The following is a 26997-nucleotide window of genomic DNA, read 5'->3' as shown; positions in this document are numbered from 1 at the left end:
GTGTAATTCTTCATTTTATCTATTATCAAATTCTTTCAGCTTCACTTAGAAATATATCTAGACCTGGCCGGTGTTGCTCAATGGTTGAGTGTTGACCTATGAACCAGGAGTTCATGGTTCCATACCTGGTTGGGGCACATGCCTGGGTTGCAGGCTCAACTCCCACTGTGGGGCATGCAGGAGACAGTCGATCAATGATTGTGTTTCATCATTGACGTTTCTATCTCTCCCTCTCCCTTCCTCTCTGAAATCAATAATACACACACACACACACACACACACACACACACACACACACACGCAAGAAATATATTTAGAATCAGACCATGTTTTACCATCCCATGCCTCTATCCTGGTCTTATCCACAGTTTACTGTTATTTGGATATTAAAGTAGCTCCCTAACTGGTTGCTCTGATTCCACCCTGGCCTTTATTAAGTCTAATCTATTTTAATAAAGCACCCAGAATCGTCTTTTAACATTTTTATCAGGTTGTACCTTTCCTTCCATGGCCCTTGCTGTCTTCAGAGAAAAATCCCCAGGCTCCCTAGGACATGTCCCTCTGCTCCTCTTTGACTGGATTTTCTACTAATCTCCTGTCTCTCCTCTGGGAATTGGATTATTTGCTCTTCCTTCAGGGCTTTATACTTGTTCCAACTACAGGACCTTTACACTTGCTGCTTCCTCTGCCTGAGATCTTCTTCCTACAAATAGGCACATGACTCTGTCTCTTATGTCCTTCAGATTTCTAGTCAAATGTTAACTAATTAGAGAGACCTGCCCTGACCACCCTATGTAAAATCGTCCTTGCCCCATTCCTGTCCTCCCAACATGCCTGTTCTGCTTACACTGTTTATTTTTCTTTATAACACTCCTTGCTGTGTGCCATCTTGTATATTTGCTTGTACCCTTGTTATCGTCTATCTTCCTTCCACTAAACTGAAAGCTCAGTGAGGGAAGGGGTTTTGTTTAGTTTTACTAGCTGTTTACAGGCTGTTTTACTAGCACTATAGCCATTCCCAACAAATAGTATGCACTCAATGTATTGAGAGGTTTCAGAAATAAACAGTTGATCTCCTCCTCCAAGGGCAGATATTAATTATTCTGAGAGAAAAATCCATTAAGCCATAAGTGTCAACACCTCAGTGTAATTTATGCCCAATTACAGCTAAAAAAACTTGAGGGAAAGAAGACAGGTGGGAATCAGGACACCTGGGATCTAGTTCTGGAACTGTCCTTAGCCCACTGTGTGACTCTAAGTGTCCATTTTTGGGTTTAGATTTCATCACCTATAAAATGATGCTGTTGAACTAGATTAGGGGTTCTTGGCCTGCCATCTAAGGACTCCTCATCAGCCTACAATGGGCTTCAGGGGACAAGTGCATCTCCTATTGGTGTATGCAAAATTTTGAGGCTATGGCACATGTGTACATTTCTTTTCCAGATGACAGGAAGGTTTGTGACCCTGAAATGGAGCAGAAGTCCTTGAAGTCTGTTTTAGTCCTAACTTTATATGATTCTAAGTTTTGAAAAGAGGATGACAGAAGACAGCCTGATGCCACTGTACAGTTGGAAGGCATTCTCAGTTCTGCCATATCCTGAGAAAGTTCTCTCTCTCACTTGGGTTTATATCACTTGTAAAATGAGGGCATTAGACTAGATGACCCAAAATAATACTTGTAATCCTATATTCAACTCAAACCAAACCAAAGCCAAGACACAAACAAAATGTGGTAGTAACCCTTGGGAAGTCAGATTGGTCCCTGTTGGGTCCTCAGGAGTCAGAATTCCAGACCTGTGGTGGTTCCTGTGTTACACCAGCTCAATGACCTTCTGAAAAATGGAAAGTTGAGTCTTAGGGATGATTGGAAATGGAGAAGAAAAAGCTTCACTGCTCTCCCCAAAGAGAATTGGGGGCTGATTCCCTAAAGTTTAATCTCATAAATCCTGAAATAAATAATGGAAAAGATCTCTTTATAGTGTTGGAGAATTTTCTTTTGATGGGTTAAAGAGGTGTATACAGTCCCTTGTTAGTCTACTTTTCTTATTAGAATCCAGATAACATTTTGTTACTGAGGAAATACATTTGTCACATGTATAATTTTGATTTGTTCCACTCTTCTCTCAGCTCTCTCCCCCTGGCCTCATGCCCTTGCTAGTAGTGCCTATTATTTCTTAAAAAAAATTTCTTTTAAGTATTACATATGTCTCTTTTTCCCCCCATTGACCTCCCCCTATTCACCCTAAGCCCCCAGCACATGCCTTCACTCCCCTAGTGTCTGGGTCTATTGGTTATGCTTATATGCATGCATATAAGTCCTTTGGTTGATCTTTTACCAACCCTCCCCTGCCACCTTCCCACTGAAGTTTGACAGTCTTTTAATGCTTCTTTGTCTCTATCTATTTTGTTCATCAGTTTATGTTGTTCATTATATTCCACAAATGAGTGAGATCATGTGATATTTACCTTTCTCTTACTGGCATATTTCACTTAGCATAATGCTCTCCAGGTCCATCCATGCTGTTGCAAATGGTAAGAATTCCTCTTTTTTTACAGCAGCATAGTGTTCTATTGTGTAGATGTACCAGTTTTCTAATCCACTCATCTGCTGATGGGCACTTAAGCTGTTTCTAAATTTTAGGTATTGTAAATTGTGCTGCTATGAACATAGGGGTGCGTATAACCTTTCTGATTGGTGTTTCTGTTATTTCTTTTTTTATATGTGTCCCGTTTGCTCTGGAAAATAGATTTGTGACTGGGTTTGGAAGAACACACACAGCACTTAGAGGATGTCGATTGAAGCCTCTCCTTGCCCAGATACAATGTGGTCCTGGGGACAACAGTATGGAAGGTGGAAGGTTGATACCAGCATTTCCCTCCTTCTTTCATTCAGTACCGACTGCCTGCCAAACCCTATGCTGAACACTTAAAGCCAAAGGAGACAGGTCCCTGCTCTACATCTCAGAGTCACCACAAAACAAAGCTGGATTTGCATTGGAATCCACTGATTCCAGGATTTTGCTCCTCCCTCCCCATAAGTGGGGAGGCTGCGTCCTATGATAAGGGGAGTGTCTTTGGCCAGCAGACAGTTGTCTACATTACTCCTGCAGGGCAATGGGCCTGAATGCGGTATTTTCTTTTTTCAGGGGCCTGGCCCAAACTCTGCTGTGCCTCCAGGGCCCATTAGGCTGCAGGTCACAGTAGCTGGAGCCCAGGCGCCCAGAGCCAGTCACGGGTCTGTGCTGCCTGCTCCCTGAGTCACAATGGAGTCATTGACTATTTATTTACTCAGCACAACAAGGCCGCTGTTGACTTAATTACTGGAGCCTCCCTGCCACCCTTGGGATCTTTAAATGACTAAGGGACTTTCTATTGCCACTAACTCACCCCTCCTTAACCTCTGTAAGTCCCCAGTCTCCCTCACATGGGAGGGCTCAGTTGGCATGTAGGGGGCACGGAGAGCCAGTAGTCCTGGTGGAGAGGGCAGAGACTGGTGGTTTTCCTTGGGAGCTGGGTAGGGGTTGGCAGGGCTGACTGAGTCTCTGTGTTTCAGGGCTGGGCTGAGGCAGGCACTAGCCCTGGAATGTGGAGGGTGGCAATGATGTGCCAGGTTCTGGCGAGGGCTGAACTCTATGAGAAGCAACCAAAGGACAAAGGCTTGTCTCCAGTCACAAGGACAGCTGGTCTTTGGAGACACAGTTTTTCACTTAAGGCCGTTAGAATTAGAGATTGGAAGTCAAGACTGGCGCCTTATGCAGCCCGTTTGAAAATTACCCCCCTTCCTGCTTCTGCTCAGTCTCACTTAAACCTCCTCTCTAATTGCTGCTCCATAACTTCCTCTGGGGGCAACTTGTAAAATCTCTGCTCTAGTTAATATTGTAGGGACGAAGATAAAACAGCAACAGTATTGAATGGCTGTTGGCTTTTCTGACCCGGAGGAGCGGAAATGGGACATTGTTTGCAAAATGGACACAGAAAACGGGGGTGAGGGCATGAGTGCGGAGGGGGCAATGGGGGATAAGGAGACATATGTAATACCTTCATCAATAAAGAAAAAAAATAAAAATAAACAGTGGAAGTAAGAAAAAAAAAGCTGATGTTCTTCCTGAGACGCTGGGGTAGCCAGGTGTGCAAGCCGCCAGCGGCCCCTCCCTCCCTGGAAGCAGAGTTGCGGCAAGATTCAGGGAGGTTGGTACCCCTCCCTCTTCGGGACTTTTAAACAGTCCTTTAGAGTATTTAGACCTGAGGCCAGCCAGGCCTGAACTGCTCCCCGGATTTCTTTCTCCAGCCTTTGAACTGCGACCTCCAGTGCGGCGGCGACTATCTGGTCTCAAACCAAACTTCTTTCTGTACTTTGTTTGGGTAGGGAGTTCAGGGACGTGGGGGGAAGGAGGAGTCTACCATTAAGGCGCTAGGCGGGCACCAAGACTGCCTGCCCATCCTCGGACCCTGGGAGAAGTCCCTTTGGGTAAAGGAGTCAGAGGGAGGCGCCTAAGGGGACGGGGAATGCGAGGGGAGTTTGCAAAGGGGTGGGGGTGCAGGTGAGGCGCAGGTCAAGATCTCTCTGGTGGACCTCAAAGGGAAATGGCAGTACTTGGACCAAAAGGGCCACTTTAGAGACTACAACCTGCTCCCCAAATGCAGGCAGCAGAGAAGTTTCGTTGTTATGGTTTCAGAGAGGTTTACAAGTCACCACCCAGAACCCAAGGAGCTGGGTCTCCTTATGCATGTCACCACCCAGGCCCAGGCAAATTCCCTGGCGATTCGCATCGCTCCCTGACCCAGCATCTTGTTCCCGGTCCTCCCATCCCAGACCCAGCTGGGGTGTGCGCTGGTTGCGGGGATTCCTAACGTCTAAGTCTGGGGGCGCCCAGATTTCTCGCACTTTCGCTCCCGCTGTCCACTGCGCTGCGCTGGCACCCTCTCGGCCGCGGTGGTCCGGAACGTGCAGGAGCTGCGGGGGGAGGAGAGGGGGGAAAGGAGCGCGGCGCCTTTAAAGCAGGAGGCGCGGAACCCCCGCCAGGAGGCGTGTCTGTCTCAGCAGCCGCCGCAGCTTTACGGTCTCCGTCTCCGCCGTCACTCGCGCTCGCTCGGCGCCCGCGGCTGCGCTCCTCCGTCCGCGAGCCTGGGACTTCCCGCCGGACCTCCTCGGGCTGCTCCTCCCCAAGGACCACCCCTCCCCCCCCCCGCCCACCTCCCCCGCAGCGAAAGGTAAGGACTCCCTCCGGGTGGGCTCCGACCTGGGCTGCCTTCCAAAGAGTGCGTTCCTGTTCCCACCAGGACAGGAGGGAGCAGGGGCGGGCGAGCGGGGCTCTCCGCCTGGAGAGGAAGAAAGCGAGGAGCGGCGCGGCGGAGCCCACGCGCTTGGGGCACCCGCCAGATCGGTGCCCTGGAAGTGGCTTTGTCCCGCTCGCGGCAGCCAGTTCCCATCAAGGATGCCACGGGCTCGGCTGGCCGCGGACGCTCCGGCTCTCCGCGCAGAATAATTTCTTGAGCGGACGCGTTGGGAAGTGGCCTCCGCCACGGGACTCGCGCGAGGCGAAGAGACACAGATGGCCAGAAGCTGTGTGTCTGCCTGCGGGTCTGAAGAGCTCCCCAGCCTTCCTTCCCTTCTCCCATTCTCCCAATGACCAGGCTCCCTAGTTCTACCCCGAAAAGCAGACATCCCTTTCAACCGCGGCCACTATTGCGAGCTTCTGAGACACTCGGAGGGCGTCCCGTTAGGGTAAGGGGAGTAGTGTCACCAGGGTGGATGGCCAACCTCAAGAACTTTTAAGGACACTCTCTCAGCCCCTGGAATTTTTACCTTCCGGGAGTTCTTTACCAAACAACAGGACCCAACTGTGGTCCTTAGAATGATTTCCAACTTAGGGAATACTAGGGGATGTTAGAAAACTTCTCACTACTCTACTTGTGGTAACAAACAGATTGCCTTCTGTCGTTTCTTCATCTTCATACTGTAAGTATTCTCTCAACAGAAGTTACCTTGCAGGTTAATTATTCTTTTCCTTTCACAAGAGAAGATTGATTCATTTGAATCTTAGGCTTAGTATACTGGAAGATATTTCAGTCTTGACTTGTCTAAGTTTATTACCTTATAACTTTTTTTTATAGGAATCATTTTTGTCACCACCAGGGCAGCTTCTAGAGGCCTCAGGAACTTCTTAATTAAACAAAAAAAACAAAACAAAGCCAAAAGAACCCGAGAGGTACCAAAGGAAGGTGATAGAGAATAAGTGGTGCCTAGAAATCTTACCTGTTTGTTTTCTTCTATTTAAACCCATTGGAGATTGCACAAGCTGAAATGAAAAGAAAAAGGTTCCAGGGCCTGTAAATCTATTCCAATTTAGTTTCTTAATTAAGATATACTTCTCTTTGGCATCAAAAATTTAATTAAAACTCTAAATGCTATTAATCATCAATGCAGCAGAATGTTGGTAGAACAGCTGATGTGTTGAGAATCACAAGGGGTTGCATAGCATAGCTTTCATAGTTAAGAAGAGGGAAGCACAAGTATGCAACAGTATGGTTTTAACTGGCATCAGCTCCGACTTTATTCTTTGGCACCTCTAACATCATGGATGAACAGGCTGTTTATTTTAGCTTAGCTGCAATACAGCAGGCCACATGCAGGGAAGACTAGGTCAAGTGTTACTATAAGATGAGGTTTCTTATATGTCACATAATAAGCAGGACAAGTTAAGTGGAATTCCTACAAAGAATTCCATGTGAAAAATTTAAATATAGATATGGTGTGGAAGAACCTCTGAAACATCTTTGAAATTCAGATTGTCCTGGGATTATGTATGTGCTGTTTCTTGCAGAAGGTATCTAAACATTGTGCTGTGAGGATTATCACACAGTTGTTCATACCCCAGCAGGTGGCAGCTAACTAGGATACGATTCATTTTCACTGGGAGAATAGAAAAATAAAATTGATTCTCAAGTAATAGTGCCCCCAAATAAGAGGTCACTAGTGTCAGTAAATATAAACATACAGCGAAAGATGAAGCTAAGGGCTTTTTGTTGTTGTCGAAACAAGCTTTGCATGAACATGATATGCATTTTGTTCCCTGGTAATTTATCACAGGCTCGATACCTCTTCATGTCAGCAGTCTGCATTTTTTTGAGCCTTACTTTTAGACACAGCTCCTCTCTGTGTGTACATATATGTGTGCATTTGCCGTTTGTCATCTCTGCTTTGACCTTGGAACCTACAGAGCTTTGGCTCCTAGAATAAAGGTTGCCATATGGTTAAGTGAGAAAAAATACAATCATGGGATAAAGTGCATAAATTTCACTATTACAAAATGTATAGGATCTCCTGACACCAAATAGTGTTTTTTTGTTTTGTTTTTTGTGTTTTTGAACAAATTATAAAACTGACACAGTTTTAAAAAGATTTAAATCTGGTCAGTGAATACTATATAATGATTTTGTCCATCCTTCATATAGCCCCAGAACTATGATGTATATTATAACTATTGGGGAGAAACTTGTAATTATTTAAAAATTGCCTTACCATAGGCATCTTTTACACCAAATCATTCTGTTCTAGTATTCGGAAGGTAATTTTAGGGTTTTTGTTGTTGTTCCTTTCGCCCTGGGAGTGACATTTAGTGAGAAAAAATGAGAATTAATCTGATTACCCTCATAACAGATGGAAATCTGCAGGTGAAGAATTCTAAAGCAATAATTAAGTGCATATTTTAGAAATGTCTTTAGCCACTGGACATCGACAGCATGTTATTCAGTATTCTGAATTCTTGGTGGTCTTTCAGGATTTTTTTTTGTACTGTGAAATAAGTAGTTTAGTGTTCATGAGGGAACTCAGTTATTGTAAATGGCTTTTGTAGTAGTATGCTCTGTAAAGGGATGGCTATTGGCACATCCTGGGTATGCCAAGCAATCCCAGTAAGTCACACTGACATATACACACAACACAGTTGATAAAAAACCCTTTTGACGATGCGAACAATGCAATAATTCAAATTCACAGACTCTGTGTAGTAGAAATATGCACATTGCTACTTCAAATGGTACATTACCCATTCAATGTACCACTTTCAATGTACTACTCCAGAATAGAATAAATCTATGTCTGGAGCGCTGTCCGCGGTCCTGAAGAAAGGTTGTCTCCTGCCTTGCAGTTCAATTGGACAGGTGGAGTTGTGTGTGGTGTTGAAACCTTTCAGATTCATTGATGGATGTAAATGAATCTAATTTAGCATATGTGAAAAATTGGTTCTTTGGGGACCAATTAATAGTAAAGAAATTATGATAGACTTTTAACTGTTTAATTTACTGTGTAAGAACTTCATGAGTTTGGAAGCTTGATCTTTCACTTTTCCAACTAGACATCTAATAAATAATTCCACAAAACTACATAATTTAGAATGCTAGTTTTAAGCAGAGAAGTTACAACTGCAATGTCAAATGCCATTATGTTAGCAGAATACACGAAAAAGAAGTGCCATAGTACATTTGTTTTCTCAGGTTTCATTAAATGCCAACTACACTGCAGAATTGCAGTATTTTGATTAGTCACAGCATTCTATTTTCAGCTATTAGGTATAAATTATATTGAAAGATAAAAAAATAAAAATATTTATTGTTTCCCTCACAGTCATTATTATCTCTGCCGGAATCAAAAAGAGAAAAGAATGAAAAGAATGGAATAAATGAGACAGCAAATACAAGACAGAACATGTTGGGCTGTACATGCCTACAAGAGACATTTTAAACATGGACTGAAGGAGTCGCTAGATACCCTTAGTTTTAGCACAAGGTGTTCCTTTTAAAGTGCTCAGATAGTCAAATTTTTTGATTGAACTGCCTGCTACACTGCAGAACTAGCCATTCATGATACTTATTTTTGACACTGCAGTTATGCCTCCATCTTAAAAATAAAATCAATGCCCACTTAATGCCTTTGCAAAATTAGGTTTATTTTCAAATAAGCATTTTATAGTGTCATAAGAAAAAAAATATTGAAGGAATTATGGTGGAATGAAAACATTTCATTGTTTTCTTCCTTTCTGGAGGAAAGATTACTTATATCACAATTTAAAATTAGATATTCTTCAAATAGGGCATTTTATATTTTTTCATAAGGTTTAACCTAATGCCCTGTTAGTTGGTATGAAAAAGAGGTTAATTTTAAGATACAGGCTTAGCAGTTTGCCTCTTTTGCTTCTTGATCACTTAATAATAATAACATATATATAGCAATATGTTTATTACTACCCATCTTGCTTTCACTTACTAATGTAAAATATCAGGATTAGACATTTTTATCTGTATATGCATGGAAGAGAGCATATTAACTATTTTAACAGTAAAATGTATTTCAATAGAAAATATATTTCTCTGTACTTTTTTTCCTTGACTAAATTGCCACTTATGAAAGCCAAGACAGTCACTGCCTGGGAACTCTTAATTATTCTGACCAGAATACTAGAAAACAATAAGGCATTTTTACACAAAGCTGTAACAATGTTGCTCAAGTCATAATCTCACATTCCACCTTTTAAATAAAATATTCCATTCCAAAAATCCTAAGAAGAAGTTTGAGAAAAAATTACTGAAGACTTTGGAGTTGGCTGCACCAATTTACATGGTCTTTTTTACATATGCACAGTTATTTTAGATGAGCTAAAAATGGGTGGGAAAATATTATTATTTCATTTTAATCCAACATTTTCCCCCCTCAAAGGCCACTTGAGGAACCCTACTTTTATTCCTGGGTAGTAATCAAGGAATGTCCCACTCAAGTTTTAAATGATTATCTTCACTTCTCCAACTGCACTCCAATCTCTGTTCATTCCTGGACAAAATTTTAAAAGTATAGCTAAGACCCTCTTTTTAACCTAAACACAAATTACATTTGCAATAAATTCCTTTGTCTGACATCACTTCCTTTTTTACAACTCCTAGGCAAAGTGACTTTGACTTAGCTTGTCCTGTCGTTTATTACAATTCATCAATTGATTGTAAGAAGTCCGCGTGCATATACTAGTCACTCTCTTGGCAAAGAGTCTTAGTGAAAAGAAAAACACTTTCCCCACGTAAATAAATCCGACTTCATTCTTCTAACTGAAGGCAGCTGATCACATCGGTTGCATAATAGATATTGGGAAGCTCACTGGCAGGGAGCCTTAAGAGGCTAGCAGCTATCTCAATTTTTCTCACTTAATCTTGGCTTCACGTCAGAAGCTGTGCAGCAGTGCAGTAGAATAGGGCCTGGCAAAATCTTTGAGAGCAAAGCGCCTTTTGTGCGGGGGACTGTAGCTCGCTACCGACGCCCCGGCCGTTTCCAAGGCTGGATTTCCTATTGATTTTTCTCCTCCTTTGCTTCTCCAGGCTCGCGCAGCCGGACATTGTGGGTGTGCGTGCTGGATTTCTCTCGGGTGCTCCCGGACTAACATGGATGTCCCACCATCCCTTGCAGTGGAAGGTTGCTTCTTGGCGCAGTGAGTGAAGAACATGCAGCGATTGCTAATGGGTTTGGGAAGCGGAGACTCCTTCCTCTCTCTGTGACCATGCCTTGATCGTGCCTGCGGCCACCACTCGACACAGCCTCATTCCTACCCGAACCGGGAGCCTAACGCTAGATCCGGGAAGTGGGTGCCCCGCGTGTGGACACAGAAACACCATGAAGATTATTTCTCCGACCCTAAGTCATCCAGTCTTCAGGCGCACCATTAAACTCCTGTTCTGCTTACTGTGGATTGGATATTCTCAAGGAACTACACATGTATTAAGATTTGGTAAGAATCCCCATCTCTCTCCAGCGCTGGGTGTCTGGCTCCGAGGCAGCCGATGTAAACACAGGGTTCGCACCGCCCAGCGGGTGGGCTCCATTCATCCCAACCTGTTCCACTGCGCCGTAGCCTCCGGGTTTTAAAGAAACCCCTAGGGCCCTTTATTTCATTTTTTTTCCTGCCACCCCCCCTCCCCTTTTCTTAAAAAAAAATAAATAAATAAAAGCAGCTGGAGGTTGAAGTGAGTGTCTGTGTTTGGTAGTGGTCGCGGTCGCTGCCTGACCTCCCCGCGCGCTGGGGGCGCAGCACCGTGGAGCCCACCAGTCTCCGCGGGAGCCTTCTGGGCTTGGCGGGCTGTGAGGTCCGCACGAACCAGCGCGCCAGGCTACGCACCTCTCAGCTTGCGGGGCTGATGAGTTAATACTTGCTAACTCTTTAACTCTGGCGAGTTGTAGTCCCAGCGCTTCTTCCTGGGACCCGGACAGGTCCCTAAGTGAAAGGCAGACTAGCCCCTTTGCATTCTTTTATCATCAGAGAGATTTTTCGGTTAATTTCACCACTAGCCCAATCCCTGGTGCCTTCAGAGGGGCGCGAAGCTCTTAAAAATATCGTTGTAAGGTTAAAGGCTCTACTTAGCTGGAGTGAAGTTGCGTCGGAAGAATAGGGTTTTGTTTGTTGTTAACTTGTGAGTCCTCCTCTCCTCCGGAAGCAAGCTGTCTCTCTGCTTGTCCTGGGCTAGTGAGTGATGAACAGTGATGATTGGGGCGGAGGGTAGTTGTGTATGGGAGTCTACATCTTTATTTCACTGTGGCATGATAAAAGAGCCCAGGTAGCTGTTACATATTAGGGGAGTCCATTGCTTTCCTGAGGAATTGGGGTTTCCTGAGAGCACAGGGGAAAATCTAAATGTGAGACTTAAGTGGAAACACTGGCCAGAAGGTTTGCTTGGAGGAAATGAAGCCGGGGCAAAGCTCAGGTGCTCTGATGGCCCATGGAGTTTTAGTAGGAGCAGAACTAGTCAGGGAAAGTTCCCTTAAGTAGATGAGAGAGAGAAGAATGCCAGCCCGGTAAATGCTTTCACTGTGGGTGCCTCCTTTGACAGTTCAAGTGGATTTAGACCAAAGAGTGCAGGAAACCATAAAATCCTGAGTATGTGCCTTTGAGATAAAAGCAGATACATTAAGTCACTCAGTCAAATTTAAATCGGAGTGATTGCCTGCATCTCCTGTTATGTCAACAGCTTCTTCTCTTTCCTCTCCCCATGTGCCTTTTCTATAATGATAAAATTTATCATCTCTCTCAGGCTTTGTGGAACCAGGGTAGGAATGCTTTTCTCAAAAAAAAGGGAGCCCTACTTTCCTCTTCTCCCACCCAACACAAAGACCTGGAGTCCAGAAGGCTGGTAATGACAAAAAAAACAAAATAAAACAAAAAAAGACAATGGGTTATAACTGGATTCTTACTGTAGTAGTTTTCCTTCTTTTTTCATGCCTTTAGATGGTACTTAAGCATGTTGCTGTTAGCAACAAGCGTCCGCAGGAATGCTTATTTCTTTGGATGAGATTAAACAGGTCCCTCTATCACTGGAAATGTGTGTGTGTGTGTTCAGCTGTTCTGTTCCGAGCATGTAAGTGCTACAATATGGTAGTTTTGCCAATATTTTGAGTAGTACAACCTACTTATTTGGAATATTGAGATCTCTTCTGAAGTGTGTTTGTGAATGAGTGTGCCTTAGTGTGTGTGCAGACTGGGTGGGGGGAAAAAAGGAACCCTGGCAGCTGGAAAACTGAACCAGTACTCTAAAGATTTAATTATTGCTGTTCTGGTCTTGCAGCACAATATTTGCTGAATCATTAGATTGTTACATTCGCTGATCATTTCATATCTTCATATTAAAATCTTGGCGACTGTAGCAGAGTGTGTAGCAGCTTTCCAAAAGAGCTGACACACACAAAAATACATTTTCCTAGACCAGTGCTTACTAAGAATCTCCTTAAGAAGTGAGGAAGTAGGTAAAGACCTTCCCACCAGTGCCTTGATACCCTAAACCAACAGCCCAGTTTCCAAAGAACCTGGTATTTTCTCCATTAACTTCAAACACCTTCCATGTGGAGGTCCATTTTCTCTGAATTTTGACCTGAGCTGGGGGGCAGGACTGTGAACATTATAATCACTGGGGCATTTATTTCCCTGTTGCGGCTACTTTGATGCAAAGGTGGGAGTTTTGTTTTCGTCTGGGGAAAACATGTTTTGCGTGGAGTGTATGGTTGGCTGAACACATACCTGCCACTTTTGAGAAAGGTTATTTTCAACTTGGGCTGAAAAGGTGAACCAGGGTCTCATCCCTGGCCCTTTGCCTTGGAAGGGAAGAGGTTGGAGTTGCTCCTGGAGCAGCTGCCCCTGGATAGCCACTGGGCGTGGGTGAGACCCACTGACTCTATGAGAAGGTGGCATCCAGCCCCTTCTTTCATCTCCCTCATCCACCCAGGTGTGGCTAGCAGTTGCCAACTGCCTCCACCACAGCAGTGCTATGGCAACCCCCATGCTCACCCACTCTATGTTGTCTGCCCTTTATCCCACTCCCACTCTTAGCTTCCCCTTTTCCCAGCTCAGGGTACCCTTGCAGAGTCTTTCCAGTCTTTTCTCCTTTCTCCCCATCTATTCCCCTCCCCCCCCCAACACACTTTGGCACAATGACTCCCCTCTAGTGCCCCCAAAAACTTGCACCCACTTGTACCTATGCCAGAGTGCTCCCTACTTCCCCATCCCAACCTACATGGCTCCATGTAGGGCTGCACACCGGGCCTACTCCTCAGCTGCTTCTTAGGGCACTCCTGGGCACTCCTGGGAGGCTTTAAGGCAGCCTGGGGGTCAGCCCAGGGTCAGCTTCTCAGGAGGGGATGGCAGGCTTCTCGCCTTGGGTGTGGCAATTTCTGGGCTTCACCAGCTTGGCTTCTCCAGGGCCATCACCCAGAAGGCACCTTGTTAAGAGACAAGGTGGATCTTGGACAGTTAGATAAGTCAATTCCCCCAAGGCTGGTCTGGTCAGGCATTCTCAGCCAGCTTATCAGAGTGTGGAGGCCCTGGGATGCCCCCAGCTCAGCTTCTCCCCACTGCTCTAGCTTTGGGGCCCCAGTGTGCTATGTAAATGAGGCACCTTTGTTTATGGGAAGCTGCTCCCAGCCCTGCAGCTAGCCAGAGTGAGACAGGGTCCTCAATTGGGGGCATGGTCCCCAATTCCACCACCTCCCAGGTGAAAGTGGGTTCTGCAGGACTTCCAGATTTTTTTTGTTTTGTTATTTAGCCCCCTTCTCTTCAGGTCTAAAGTGTGGGGAGGATTTGAAGCCGGCTCTGGATGGGACTCTGTGCAGGGCTACCAGTCCTGCTTAGAGTTTGGGGACTTTGGCATTTGAATGTCAGGAGCAAAGATAGCAACCCAAACTTTCTCACAAACTCATGGGAAGTTTTTTCCAAGATAGTTCTTTCCAAGGAGCTGAGCATGTGGTGGGCCACTTCTTCCCTTTAGCTGTTTCAACCTAGCTTTTCTCTTAAGCATGCCAGTACGAAGCCTTTATTAAAAGGTATCCCAGGTGAGATCCCCCTTCCCCCTGGCCCCGATACAGGTCCAGGGTTTATAGCCTCCTTCCAGTGCATATGCCCAAGACGAAGGCAGCCAGCGCAGGGACAGCCCCATAATAAAACCCAGAGCCTGAGAAGGAACAGAAAGGGTTCCTATGGAAATCCCCCGATTTGCTGGACATCCCATGTGATCCCAGATATAAATAATTAGTAGCAGATGTACTACAACGTGGAGGAGTGTGAATGAATTGACTGAGCTTAGAAGCCGCCACTCTCAACAAGTTCTTTGAAAGAGATTTTTTTTCCTTTGGGAGGTGAAGTGGGCAGGAGGGAGGAGTGGTCTTACATCTGGAATCAGGGAAAGTGGCTCTCGGGAGGCAGGGATACAGCAGTAATAGCGGCCACTGCCTGAAACAGATAAAGCCTGAACACCTGCTCAGCTGAGCTCTGGAAAGCAGGGGAGGGAAGTCTTTCCAAGAATCCCAAACACAACGGCCACAGTAAAAAAAAAAAAAAAAAAAAAAAAAAAAAAAATCTATTTTCACATAAGTTCTCACTTATTCTTAAAGCTTCAAAGAATAACTCTGATGTGATCCATCAAGGGAGGCACACTCATTTCAGAAAACGACATTGAAAAATGATATTTTCGTCCTCCAGAAATAGCTCCCCTTTTCCATCCAGACACGTGGGGCTAAACACATTTCCTGGCTTTGTGTGGTGGTCTTTCAGCAGTGAAAATGGGTTTCCATGTCAGGAGACATTTCTTCAGACAGACACCTTTGCTTTTTAGTTTAATTCAAGTGATCATTGCAGTGTGTTCATTCCCTGAATTCTCACATGCCACTGTTTCCACATTTACTCAGCACAGGAAAGTTAATGTGAATTGCCCCCATACAAAGGAGGAACTTGCCATGGACCGAACGTGGGGAGTAGTATTCACCATTAATTATAGTTTTGTTTATGAGAATGATGACAACCTTTGATTTTCTTTTAATTATCAAAATTTGTGTAATAAAAATGCGCTCTTTTGTGATAGAAATTCGAGTGAGAGGAATTCATTTTCTCCTGTTGTTAGAATTTTACTGAGTTATTGTAGCACCAATTACATTTATTCCCTGGAAATTGTCAGTGTCCATTTTTTACACACCAAGTAGAAAGCAGTTCACTGTCAGTCAATGATTTTATACTTATGCCATTAATCTACTGCATCTATACTGCCTGAATTTGTAGGAGATACTAGGTTTTCCACAGTAGGATGGTATTGAAACAGAATGGTTTGCTTTGCATTTGAGTGGTGAAGCTTTTATCTTCTATGCACTTTCAATTTTACCAGTTATTAAGGTAGTAGAAGTGCTTTAAATGAATCTTAAACCCTAAGTCTTAGCATGAAAGGCAAGGTCAAAAGCTCCTGAACGGGAAGGAAGTAGGTGCACATCATCATTATTGACTAGTCTAGATTAAACACCGAAGGGGGAAATTTCAATCTGATAACGTCATAGGGCTTCCTGTTTTTCTTTGCTGCTTCTGCTGACAATTTTGTAAGGTAATTAAATTGGCTGATTGAAGTCACGGTGGTCATGGGGCGATAAAGACCATTTGGATTTAATGGAATTTAAAACAACAGAGCACTGAACACAACTCTTACCGAACAAGAATTTTAATGGCCCATTCCGGGTGCTGACTAAATAGAACGCCCTTAACAAGTTTAATGGAAAGGGCAAGGCAGATTAGCACTATATAGTCTTTATGGTTGAAGATTGGGGAATTAAAATTATCTCTTTAAAAGACTCATTAGTGCCTTATCAAGATTTAATGTAGGTTAAATAAACTTTCTTTAGACCTTCATCATATACTGTGAACCTAGGTTTAGGACCAGGTTTCAATAAGAAAATAATTTTCAGAGCTAACTTATATGTCTCTCTTATTTGAAAAACAAAAGACATTTAACATTCTCTGAGAGTATATAGAGTGTTGAGGATAACTATTGATGATGAATTCTTTCTTTTCTGTAACTTTTTGCAAAGAACAAATTTGATTTGACTTTTCTTTTAAAGTTTCATTATTGGTAATTTTTTCTTATAAACAAAGCTAATCTGTAGTGGAGACACTGCAGAGATAATAAATAAATGTTCTACTACAGTTTCAGTAGTCATAGGTATTTGATCTGCTTTAAGTTGTCATCTTAATCTTGTTCTTTTTTCTTACTGAAACTTTTGCATTGAAGGCTACCATACTTTAGTGTGTTTAGGTTCCTTCTGCTCTCAGAAAAAAGGGCAGTTCCTTGCTTTACGTTGGGGCCACTAAAGGACAGTCAGTGCCAAGGTGAAAGTCAAGCTTCAGTCCCAGGAGAGATTGTTCTCTGCAGCTGTTTCTTGTCTTGTGGGATTGTCTACTCCAAGTTGCTAGATCCTTTGACTATTCAAGAAAAACCCTGAACCCAAGTTTTTATGTAAAAATCACCGAAGTTTTAATTGTACATAGTTGTAAAAACTGATTAAAAAATTCGGAGTTGACCTGACCTAAAGCACTCAGCTACCCAGGTTGGATGTGGCCTCCCCTCCCAAAGGTGACCAGTTTTCACCCTCCATCCCCCCCCCCCCATTCCACAGGCTCTCTAAAACACCTGCTTTCCTCAATCCTTATTGATCCCCAAACAAGTAAGGCTTATTTATCTCTTGCCTCACACCTTTAGGGCAAAGCACTTTAGATTGCATTATTTTTAAAGTGACAAAATTAGCTAATCTGATAAAACAAATGTGAGTGGCACATTAGAGAAGACCCTCAAAATCTTTCTGCAGGATTTATCTTTCATTTTATTTTTATATTTGACCTTGGAGGCTCCTCGCCATTCATAGCTGCACTCAAATGTAGCATTTGCCTATAGATTGATTTAAACCCTTTCTTTCCTTAACTAAAAACGACTTCTTTTCTGCATTTAGTAGAGAGCTGGGCCACTAAACAGTAGGGCTATGTGTAAAGCTATGAAAAGGTCTGGGAAGTTGTGACTTTCAGATATTTTCCCTACTGGTACATGTAATTCTGTCTTTCCTTTTGGTTAAGCATTTGCCCTGTTCCATGGCCTTGTTTTGAGACAAGTATATTCTGGAACGGAGAGCACTGTAAAGTTAGGATGAGTTTATTAGATCAATTGATTCTGTTTGTAACAGAGATGCTCAGATGCAAAAGAAAATATCAGATGCCCAAGGAAGTACTGAGTGATTAGCACTGATATGAAGAGGGAGGCTGAGGAATAAGAGAGAAGCCATTTAATACAGTCTTTTCTAGATTTACTGCCAGACATAACAATGCTTTATAAATTGATCTTTTTGCTTGAATTAGTCCAAATCTTTGAGTGTATATGATTATCTTAAATAAGATGTCAGTGATATTTGTACATTGCTATTGATATATCTCCTCCCAATCAAAAGGATTTTTAAATGCTTTTCACACTCTTTTAAACCAATACCAGTAAGTTACTTTTCTGTCATTGAGCAAGTGTTTGGAAAGTGTTGCTTCTAATTCCCATTTCTGTCTCTAGCTCTGAGTCATTCACCTGTCACAATGAGAATATTGTTCAGCTCGAATGATCCAACAAGCACAGCAAACGTTAAAGAAATATTCTGCTTTAATATAGTCATAGGCATGTGATCTGTTTTGTGTTGTCTTTTTAATCCTGCCCCCCCCTTTTTTTATTAATTGAAAATTATGTATTCAGTTCATAGCTTTCAGTGTATTCTGGTCCCTCCTTGCCCAGAAGAAAAGAAATGAAAGCTCTCCTAAGATGAAGGAAAACCATAGACTTCTATACTACCCAAGCCAAAGGGCACTCTAGAGATCAATAAGTTTAGTATCCTGAGTTTAGAAATGAATTGCCAAGGGCATTTAAGTAGCTTGTTCTGGTCATTACTAGTTAGTGTCAGATTTTTAGACCAAAACATGAATATTCTGTCAGCTTAGTGATATTTCCCAGTGAATTATATTGTTTTCCCACTGTAGCTGTGACTCTGTGCTTTGCATCAATTTTAGGAAGAGCTGGTGGCTCCTCTAGATGTGTGTCTACTTTGTTTCCACCTTTTCTTTCATAGAACATCATCGCATAGATTATCCATTTTCTCTCTTTTTCTCTTCTTTCTTTAATTCTCTACCTCCCACTCTCCCTTGCTGCCTAGGTCTTCTTTCTTCCTCTGTCCAAAGCTTTCATCATTTTCATTCATTCAACAAATAATAATTGAATACATATTATGTATCAGGTACACAGAATTCTAAGACCCAGCTTCTGACCTCAAGGAGTTTGTAATCCAATTAAAGAGAAAGATTATATATATAATCTTAACATATATATATATATATATATATATATATATATATATATTATACACACTAATTAAGTGGTGTAGAAAATATCTATAATAGTTGTATAAAGGAGATTATTGTGGGTTTGCTTTTTACAGGGAAGATTAGACTCTGGCTGGGCCCTGTAAAAAACTGTGTGATTGGGAAGGAGAGAAGGAATGAGTCATAAGAGGAAGAAAAGGAAATTAAGAAAGTGAGCTTTGGGATAGGGAATAGACCAGCCCTGTCAGATGATAGATAAGGCCTTGCTTTTTCAGAGCTTGAACATTTAGGTTAAAGGATTTGGACATCTGTCTGTAGGCTCTGTAAAGCTATTGAAGGTAAAAAGATGGACTTGACTTGGTCTTTAACAAGCAGTCAAGTGGTTTCTTACTCTACTGCTTGAATTTTATGAAGAATAAGTGGGTCTCTTTTCTCTGTCTTACTGAAATGAAAGCAAAGGACCCATTCTTGTCCTTGATCGTTGAAGCCTTTAAGAAGCTCTTGGTCTAAGATCACAGATGCTTCTTAAGTGAAATTGTGAAAGGAAATAAAGGAATAATTTTTTAAACATATGGCCAAAGGAAATTATTAAGTAGGGAAAATTTTCCAGTTAATCTAAAGGATAATGCATTGGAGAACAATTTAAAACTAGTTAGCTTCTTTGAGGGATACCATAAATTGCCTGCTAGGCATTCTCAGTGTTTTGTCTTAATTCTAAGAGATCTCCATTACCTTAAACATATCTATAATATATACTACAATTATTTTACATAAAAATAAAAATTAAATTAATTAGCCTTGGTTGGGTGGCTCAGTTGGTTGGAGCATCATCCCATACACCAAAAGGTTGTGGATTTGATTTCTGGTCAGGGCACATACCTAGGTTATGGGTTTGATTCCTAGTCTGGGTGCATATGGGAAGCAACTGATTGATGTTTCTCTCTCACATCAAAGTTTATCTCTCTCTCTCCCTTCCTCTCTTTCTAAAATCAATAAACACATCCTTGGATGAGGATAAAAAGTTAAATTAATTAAAAATAATTTTTGTAATGAGTTCATTGTTGGTAATATTTTCGAAGTCTACATGAATTCAGGACTCCAGACCCTGAATTTAGCTGTTTCAGTCATGAATTTTACTCCTAACTTTGTCATCTAGTGGTTATAAATTAGGAAAAAATACTTCCATGTCTGTAGAGTGTGTGTTACTTGCTATCCATCTAACTTCATCTAACTCCTACAGATAATGTTGGAATTAATAGGAAAATGTGTAGAACTCTGGGCTTATTGCCAGAGAAGGACTTTTGGAATTGAAATTTTAATTGTTTATTTACTATACATATGTGGAACAAAATAAAATTTATCATTCATGTATATTCATTCAACTTCTTAAACTGTGTGTAAACATTTACAATAGTCTGTCTTTTAAAAATTATTCTCAAGTAATTTTCTTTGGAATGCACCTGAAGCTATCAGAAACAAGTTGAAAAGGATTTACTGACTAATAGAACAAATTTTTGTCTGAGTTGGTAGTTTTATGGAACAGCAAATTGATAGTTTCTTTGTTTTCTTTAAATATCAGGAATTTAATTGGCATTATCATATACCCCAGATATATGTAGGAAACAAATCTAAAAGCAAAAATGATAAGCAAAGAAATCATGCTAAGTCATATGGTTAAGGTTTTCCACTTTTTTCACAACTGCATAGTTTTACCAATATGTTCACAAACATTTTCAAAAAAGTTGTACCCGATTTCATATATATATAAGCCTAAGCAACTGAAGAAACCAGTCAACTGGTTGCTATGATGTGCACTGACCACCAGAGGGCAGACGCTCAACACAAGAGCTGCCCCCTGGTGGTCAGTGTGCTCTCACAGCCAACCTTCCATGGCTGGCCAACCTCCCACGGTCCCTCCTCCCAGCCAGCCAACCTCCTGTGGTCCCTCCCCATGACTGGCCAACCCTCCCTCCCCCCCGCCCCCACCACCACATAGGCCCCAATCGCTGGCCAGGCTGAGGGACCTTACCCGTGCACGAATTCATGCACCAGGCCTCTAGTATATACATATTAAATCCTCACTTGAGGATATGTTTTTATTCATTTTAGAGAGAGAGGAAGAGGGAAGAAGGGAGGGAGGGAGGGAGAGAGAGAGAGAGAGGGAGAGAGAGAGAGAGAGAGATCAATGTGATGTAAGAAACATCAAAACATCAATAGGTTGCCTCCTGGACATCCCCATTAGGGGATGGAACCTGCGATTGCAACCTAGGTATGTGCCCTAATCAGGAATCAAACCTGCAACCTTTGGTGCACAGGATGGTGCTCCAATCAACTGAGCCACCTGGCCAGGGCTGATTTCATATATTCTTTATTCATTTATCCAGCTTCCTGTGATGAACTTTTAGCAATCATTCAAGTTTTGTAGACACACACTGGTGACTGTATTTGATCCATTTGTGTTGATTCAGGAAAGTTTCACAAAATGCAGATAAACTACAATTGTTTGGGGTAGATAAGTGGGACTTTTCTGTGGTTATGCTGGCATCTTCTATGGCTATGAGCTATCCTAGACAGTCTTTCCGGGGCTTATTCTTTAAGGCACAGTAGACGTTGGTGTCACGCTTACATCAGTAACCTCACCACTCTTCCCTAAGGACCCTCTAATTTGCCTTTGGCTCTTTTTTCGAGATCAAACCCAGCATTGGGAGGACCAGCATAGTGGTAGATGGAGAGAAATGAAGACCCCCATCTCCTTACACAGCCAGTGGTGCTATATCAGAGAATCCAGACCTTTGAAAAATTTATTCAACTTATAATACAGTTTTATATTTGGAATTTTTTTTAACATTTTCAAAACTTCAGAATATGGAGTTTATTAGGAAAATTTCCTGGATGTTGAGGATAGTGAGGTTTTGGATCAATGATTGCCAACTCTCAGGAGTGGGATGAAGGAGAGGAAGTCTCAAGATTTTTACGGTCATCTAAAGGAGGAATGGACTAAATGCAGACTGAAAAACACTCTCCTATCATCAATCTGTTTTTGTGTGTGTGTGTGTTCCTGGAAGCAGTTCTGCACTGTGGTAGAGATGATGTTGGAGTATGTGAAGACAGCCGAGTTCCTGCTTCCGGTGGGTGAAGGCAGAACAGTGTTCCATTCAGTCATCTTTTCCTGAGGATTCTGGGTTGATCCCTCAGGGAAGCATTCTTAGAGACTAGGGATAATTTTCCAATCACTCATCCTAGCTTGTTCTCTAAAATGCATCTCTCTTCCTTTTTGTTCAATATGTCAACTATTCATTAAAATCTAATTCTAGTTTTGCTTCCTTCAAAATGTCTGTTTTAAGTAGGGATTCTATAGACCAGATTCAAACATTGGCCAGAAAATTTGATTATATTGATGGTTTCCAAACCTTGTTTCATATCAGAATGGAAGGAGCCTTAAATAATTTAAATTCCTAGATCCCAAATCTGGAGATTGTGTGTTTTAAAATGGGTCATTTTTCACAATCGCATAGTTTCACAACTGCATTGTCATAATACCTTTACTTCTTAAAGAAAACTCTTAAGTAATGTACTTAAAAGAAACAGAAGAGAATTCCCAGTTATATTGAGAGTCAATCACTGAGCTTGATAATTCTAAGGACTTTTTTACCTTAAAATATTTATAGTTCCTCTTTACAATAAATGTTTTTATTGATTTCAGAGAGGAAGGGAGGAGAGAGAAAAAAAATCAATAAGGAGAATCATTGATTGGCTGCCTCTGCATGCCTCACAAGGGGGATCAAATCTGCAACTCTGGTATGTGCCTTGGTTGGGACTCAAACTCTGACTTCCTGGTTCATGGGACGCTCAACCTCTGAGCCACACCAGCAGTGCAGTTCCTCTGTTAGTTTTTTCTTTTTTTTAATATATTTTTATTGATTTCAGAGAGGAAGGGAGGGGGGAGAGAGAGAGAGAGAGAGAGACTTCAATGATGAGAGAGAACCATTGATTGGCTGCCTCCTGCATGCACACCACTGGGGATAGAGCCCACAACCTGGGCATGTGCCTGATCAGGAATCTAACCGTGACCTCCTGTTCATAGGTCAATGCTCAACCCCTGAGCCACACCAGCCAGGCAGTTCCTCTTAATGGGCACGTGCATAAGCTTTATGAATAGGCAATTGATAATTATGACTAGGCTATGAAAAACAATAAGTGGCTTTTGAGATAAGGGTTGTTGCTTTGATATTTTTTCATCCCTCACAGAACACACACAGTGTTGAACTGTCAGCATACCAAAAGGCTGACTGATTCTTTAAAACCTAAGAATTTAGAATATTCATACTCACATAACCAACCCCACAGCCCAAAGGGATCTTAAACAGGTGTTGTTTTACAAATAATGTCTAAGATGATATATAGTTGTGGGACCTTTTCCTCTCAACCTCCTACAAAAGGAGCCCCTAATAGATCATTTAAAAAATTTGTTGTCTCCAAATCTATCAGAAACAAATTTCAGAAGACATTTGCTCTAGTTGAGAAGACCTCAACTTAGTTGTCCTGCATACATGAAGATGGTCCAGAATCTAGGCTGAAAGCAGAGTCCAGCCTAGGTAGTGTTTATTAGAAACATCTTGGACAATAGTGTGCCCACCTCTGCCCCAGCCCCAATGCTCTGACTATACTCTCTGTGTTATCATTAGATCATGGTGCCAAGAGTTGAAATCTGGACACCACCTTTGGAATGAAACCAGAATGTTCTTATATATTTGTTTCAGGTGGGCATTGTCAATAATTATGTATACTGCGTTAATATTAAAACTGATACTATCTTTGTCAAAATTATTGGTAACTGTTTCCGATATTTATTGCCTGCTAGGTAAGATATCAGTTTATTCAGTACATTTTTATAACTTAACTTCCCATCTGGAAGACATTATACACAATTATATATAGGAAATGTCTAATTCCTGGCACAATTTAAAAGTAGTACAATTATAGATTGGTTAGAGATTCTAATGTTGTAAATAATCACATTCTGATAAAATTTCAAGATAAATATTGAAGAAACTGATCGAGTTAAATTTACTATTCCTTGGAACTTTTCTTATTTGGACTCAACTATATTTAAATATATGTGCTTAAATTTTGTCAGTTCTTTTAATTAAAACAGTTCAGAGGGGAAATAACAACTGAGAACATGTTACTGTATAATTTCAAAAAGTATATCTGGTGGCAAGCAGTCCTCTGGAAGACAAATATGAAAAAAATTTTTATATGGCATGAATTTCACAGTAGGTTTTATTCATATATATTTATCCAATTATAGTTCTACAGTGCTATGCCTATAACCTTACCATTTGTGTAGGATAAATTTTTTATGTAGGCCATGAAAAAATGTTCACAATAGGGAATACAAATTAATAAATTTACAGTTATTCAAGAATACACATTTATTGTCTTTGGTAGGAGTTTCTGACTTTACTAAATTTGATGGCCACAAGTAAATGGTAATGAAAATGAATTTCTCACAGTACTTTGAATTCCACACATCTTTTATTTCCTAGCAGGTAGCCAGAATACATCAGCATTTTTAATATAAACAAGAACAGAATCTTAGTTAAGATTTCAAAGTACCATAAGTGAACTGTGGAGAGGATTTTAGCCCTCAGTTTTTTTAAAATTATTCTTCTCTACTGTGTATAAGGCCACTACACTTGAATATAAAAAAATAACTATGTATTAAGAAAATGCCCTATTTAGTATAAGTAACCTCCCTGCCTCTCTTTTGGTGTTATTTATCAAGAAAGAGAGAAAGGCTAAATTTGTTCACCAGAAAATAAAGTAATGCAAGGAGGATGCTGAGAGCTTCCTATCAACTCTTTCAATTTTAATTCAAGTTTTATTTAAATTGCCATTCAATTTACCAAATATTTATTCAGCATTGGTATCTGGTTCAGTTCTTTGATTATTGACATTATACAATCATTGGAATTCAAGATATAATTAAAACTTTAGTAAATATGGAAGTTTCCCTAATATATGGTTGATTGTTTTTCGAAATACATTATATGGAGGTTTCTAGTGCTACTCTCACTTTTTTCCCTGATAGGCAATAAGCTGTGCGTTTTTTAATTCTGTACTTTTGTTTCCTTTTCAATATTTTATTTTAAAACCTTCCTTATTGACTTTTACTATAATAAATTGACATCTAGTTAGATATAATTTATTAAAATGTATGTGTACATGGAGAGAGGGGGGTGGGGTGGGAGGAGCACATCTAAATTATTTGAAGTATTTGAGTAAAGTATTGGTTAGGATACAGATTCAGTGACATCACAGAACCTCCCTTGTTCCCCCCCCCCCCAAAAAAAAAAATCCCCAAACAACAAGATAGGTGTTCACTTTTCTCTGGCATTCAAGTCTTTGTCAGTTAATAGATGGTACAGTGGATCTGCAGCCTTCTAGGGTCCATGCTGCCTCCAAAATCTCTATTCTGGCATCTGGTATAGCCTTTCTCATGGTCTATAATGCAGCTCTAGTGATCTCTTGCACCCTCCCAACAGCAGGATGGACATGTCCTGGATGTTGCACACACCATTTTACCTCACATACCATTGGTAGGAACTTACTTAGTCCCGTGGCTATACCTGGGTGCAAAGGCAGATGGGAATTAGAGTCTTATTACAGGAAACACCACGGAAAATCTCTGCATCTATTCCCATAGAAGACAAGGAGAAGGGATACTGAAGGACCACTGATAGTCTCCATTACAGGCATCCAAGTAAACATTCTAGAAAGAAGCTCTTTAGAGTGTTTAACTTCATTTTTGTGGTCATGAAGGAATGCTTTGTAGCACATTTGAAAAACAAGAAGAAGTGGGAAAGAGAAAATAAAACCTGTCCTAAATATTGCATTCAGCCCAAACCACTGCTATCATTTTGTTTCTATTTGCTAGCTTTTCAAAATTAAAACGAGACAAAAAATATTTTGGTTGCTTATAAGTGTAATGAATATTTAGTGTAGAAAATGGAAAATATATAGAAAAATTATGAAGAAAATAAATATCACCCATAACCTCCCCATAAGTGACATGTTGAGATTTATTCTTGAATCCTACTATACATGTTTTCTTTTTTTTTCACTTAATGCTTTATTGTGAATATTTTTTCTGTAATCAAATATTTTTGTGTAACAGTTGCTGACTTTTTCTTATGTAGCTGTTTCTCATTTATTCGCTAGTTCTTCTCTTACAGGGTCATGAGCTTGAATTTACCTGAGTTTGAACTTGGCCCTCTGCCTTTTGAGCTTTATGATTGAGACATGCTGCTGCGTTTCTATGTTTTTATTACTTACCTGTAAAATGGCAATGGTAATATTATCCAGCCCAGTTATTCTTGGAATTAAAAGAGAAAACACATGTAGTACTTAGTGCCTAGGTTATAAGTACCTAAAAAGTGTTAACATAATCAATCTATGAATCATTTAATCATTTAATTATTTTTTCCACAAAAAAAATGCTTGATTTCTGTAATTGGTTCAGGCTCATTTTGATCTTGTTCTGTTCTCACAAGTGTGGTTGGACCCCACAGAAGTCCTATGAGATGCTTCAGGCCATGGGGTGCCCTTTAAGAACATGAGGGCTCAAATGATCAACCAGGACTCAGTAGACCTCTAACAGGTGCATGAATGGCACAGTATTTCTGTGCAGTTGTAGGCCTGGCCCTCCCTGCCTGCTTCCAAGAATGAGGATGGCTCTTCAGTGCACGTTTATGTGTTTATTTTCTATTAGCTTGGGTTTTTGTGGCTTGCGATGTGGTTTCACAGAAGTCCTTTCTTTGCTTTCTGATTTGCTGAGAAAATTCCAGGTGTTTTACTTGCTAATCACATTATCATCCCTGATGCTTAATTATTTTCTGTGGGGAAATAGAATTGTTTGGGGCTTTCAGGAAATTAAATTGAACTTCAAAAGCCTCCTCCACATAACAATTAACATTTGGAAATGGGTAATTCCTCAGGGTTTGTTGCTAGCTTAGTTCACCCAGGATTTTCTTTAAAGGGCATACTCTTCAATAGGAGATTTATTTGTTCTGTTTATTTGAGATCATATTAAAAAAACAACAACAACTGGGCACATGAAGGATCATAAATCCCTAGGAAAATGGTATGAAAATGTGTGGCTGGAGCCTTTGAGGCAGACTGAGGCTGTGCTCTCAGGAGTGGGAAATCAGAGGTGCTCTCCTGGGTTCTGTATTTGAGGGGAGCTTGGGAGGAGGTACCTCTTGTCCCACTCAGAGAGTGAAAGTGGGTTCAATGTGAGCACAGCAAAATGCCTGAG

At 41.2% G+C, this 26997-nt stretch overlaps 1 protein-coding gene across 4 annotated transcripts in view; it reads left to right on the top strand.

Annotated features, from left to right (window-relative positions):
- The first annotated feature begins 5472 nt into the window (after positions 1-5472).
- GRIK2 (glutamate ionotropic receptor kainate type subunit 2) overlaps positions 5473-26997 on the top strand; it is a 567104-nt gene continuing 545579 nt past the window's right edge. For 3 of the 4 annotated variants that reach the window (XM_036318053.1, XM_036318055.1, XM_036318056.1), the window contains exons 1-2: positions 5473-5959; positions 10363-10769. In XM_036318053.1, the coding sequence (XP_036173946.1) occupies positions 10655-10769 (115 nt within the window). In that variant the 5' untranslated portion in view covers positions 5473-5959; positions 10363-10654. Of the gene's footprint in view, positions 5960-10175; positions 10770-26997 lie in introns of those variants that run through there. The other variant, XM_036318054.1, reaches the window with a different exon arrangement.

Source organism: Myotis myotis, unplaced genomic scaffold (assembly GCF_014108235.1).
Source record: "Myotis myotis isolate mMyoMyo1 unplaced genomic scaffold, mMyoMyo1.p scaffold_m19_p_7, whole genome shotgun sequence".
NCBI classification, from domain to species: Eukaryota; Metazoa; Chordata; class Mammalia; order Chiroptera; family Vespertilionidae; genus Myotis; species Myotis myotis.
This window is presented reverse-complemented; position numbering and strand designations above follow the sequence as displayed.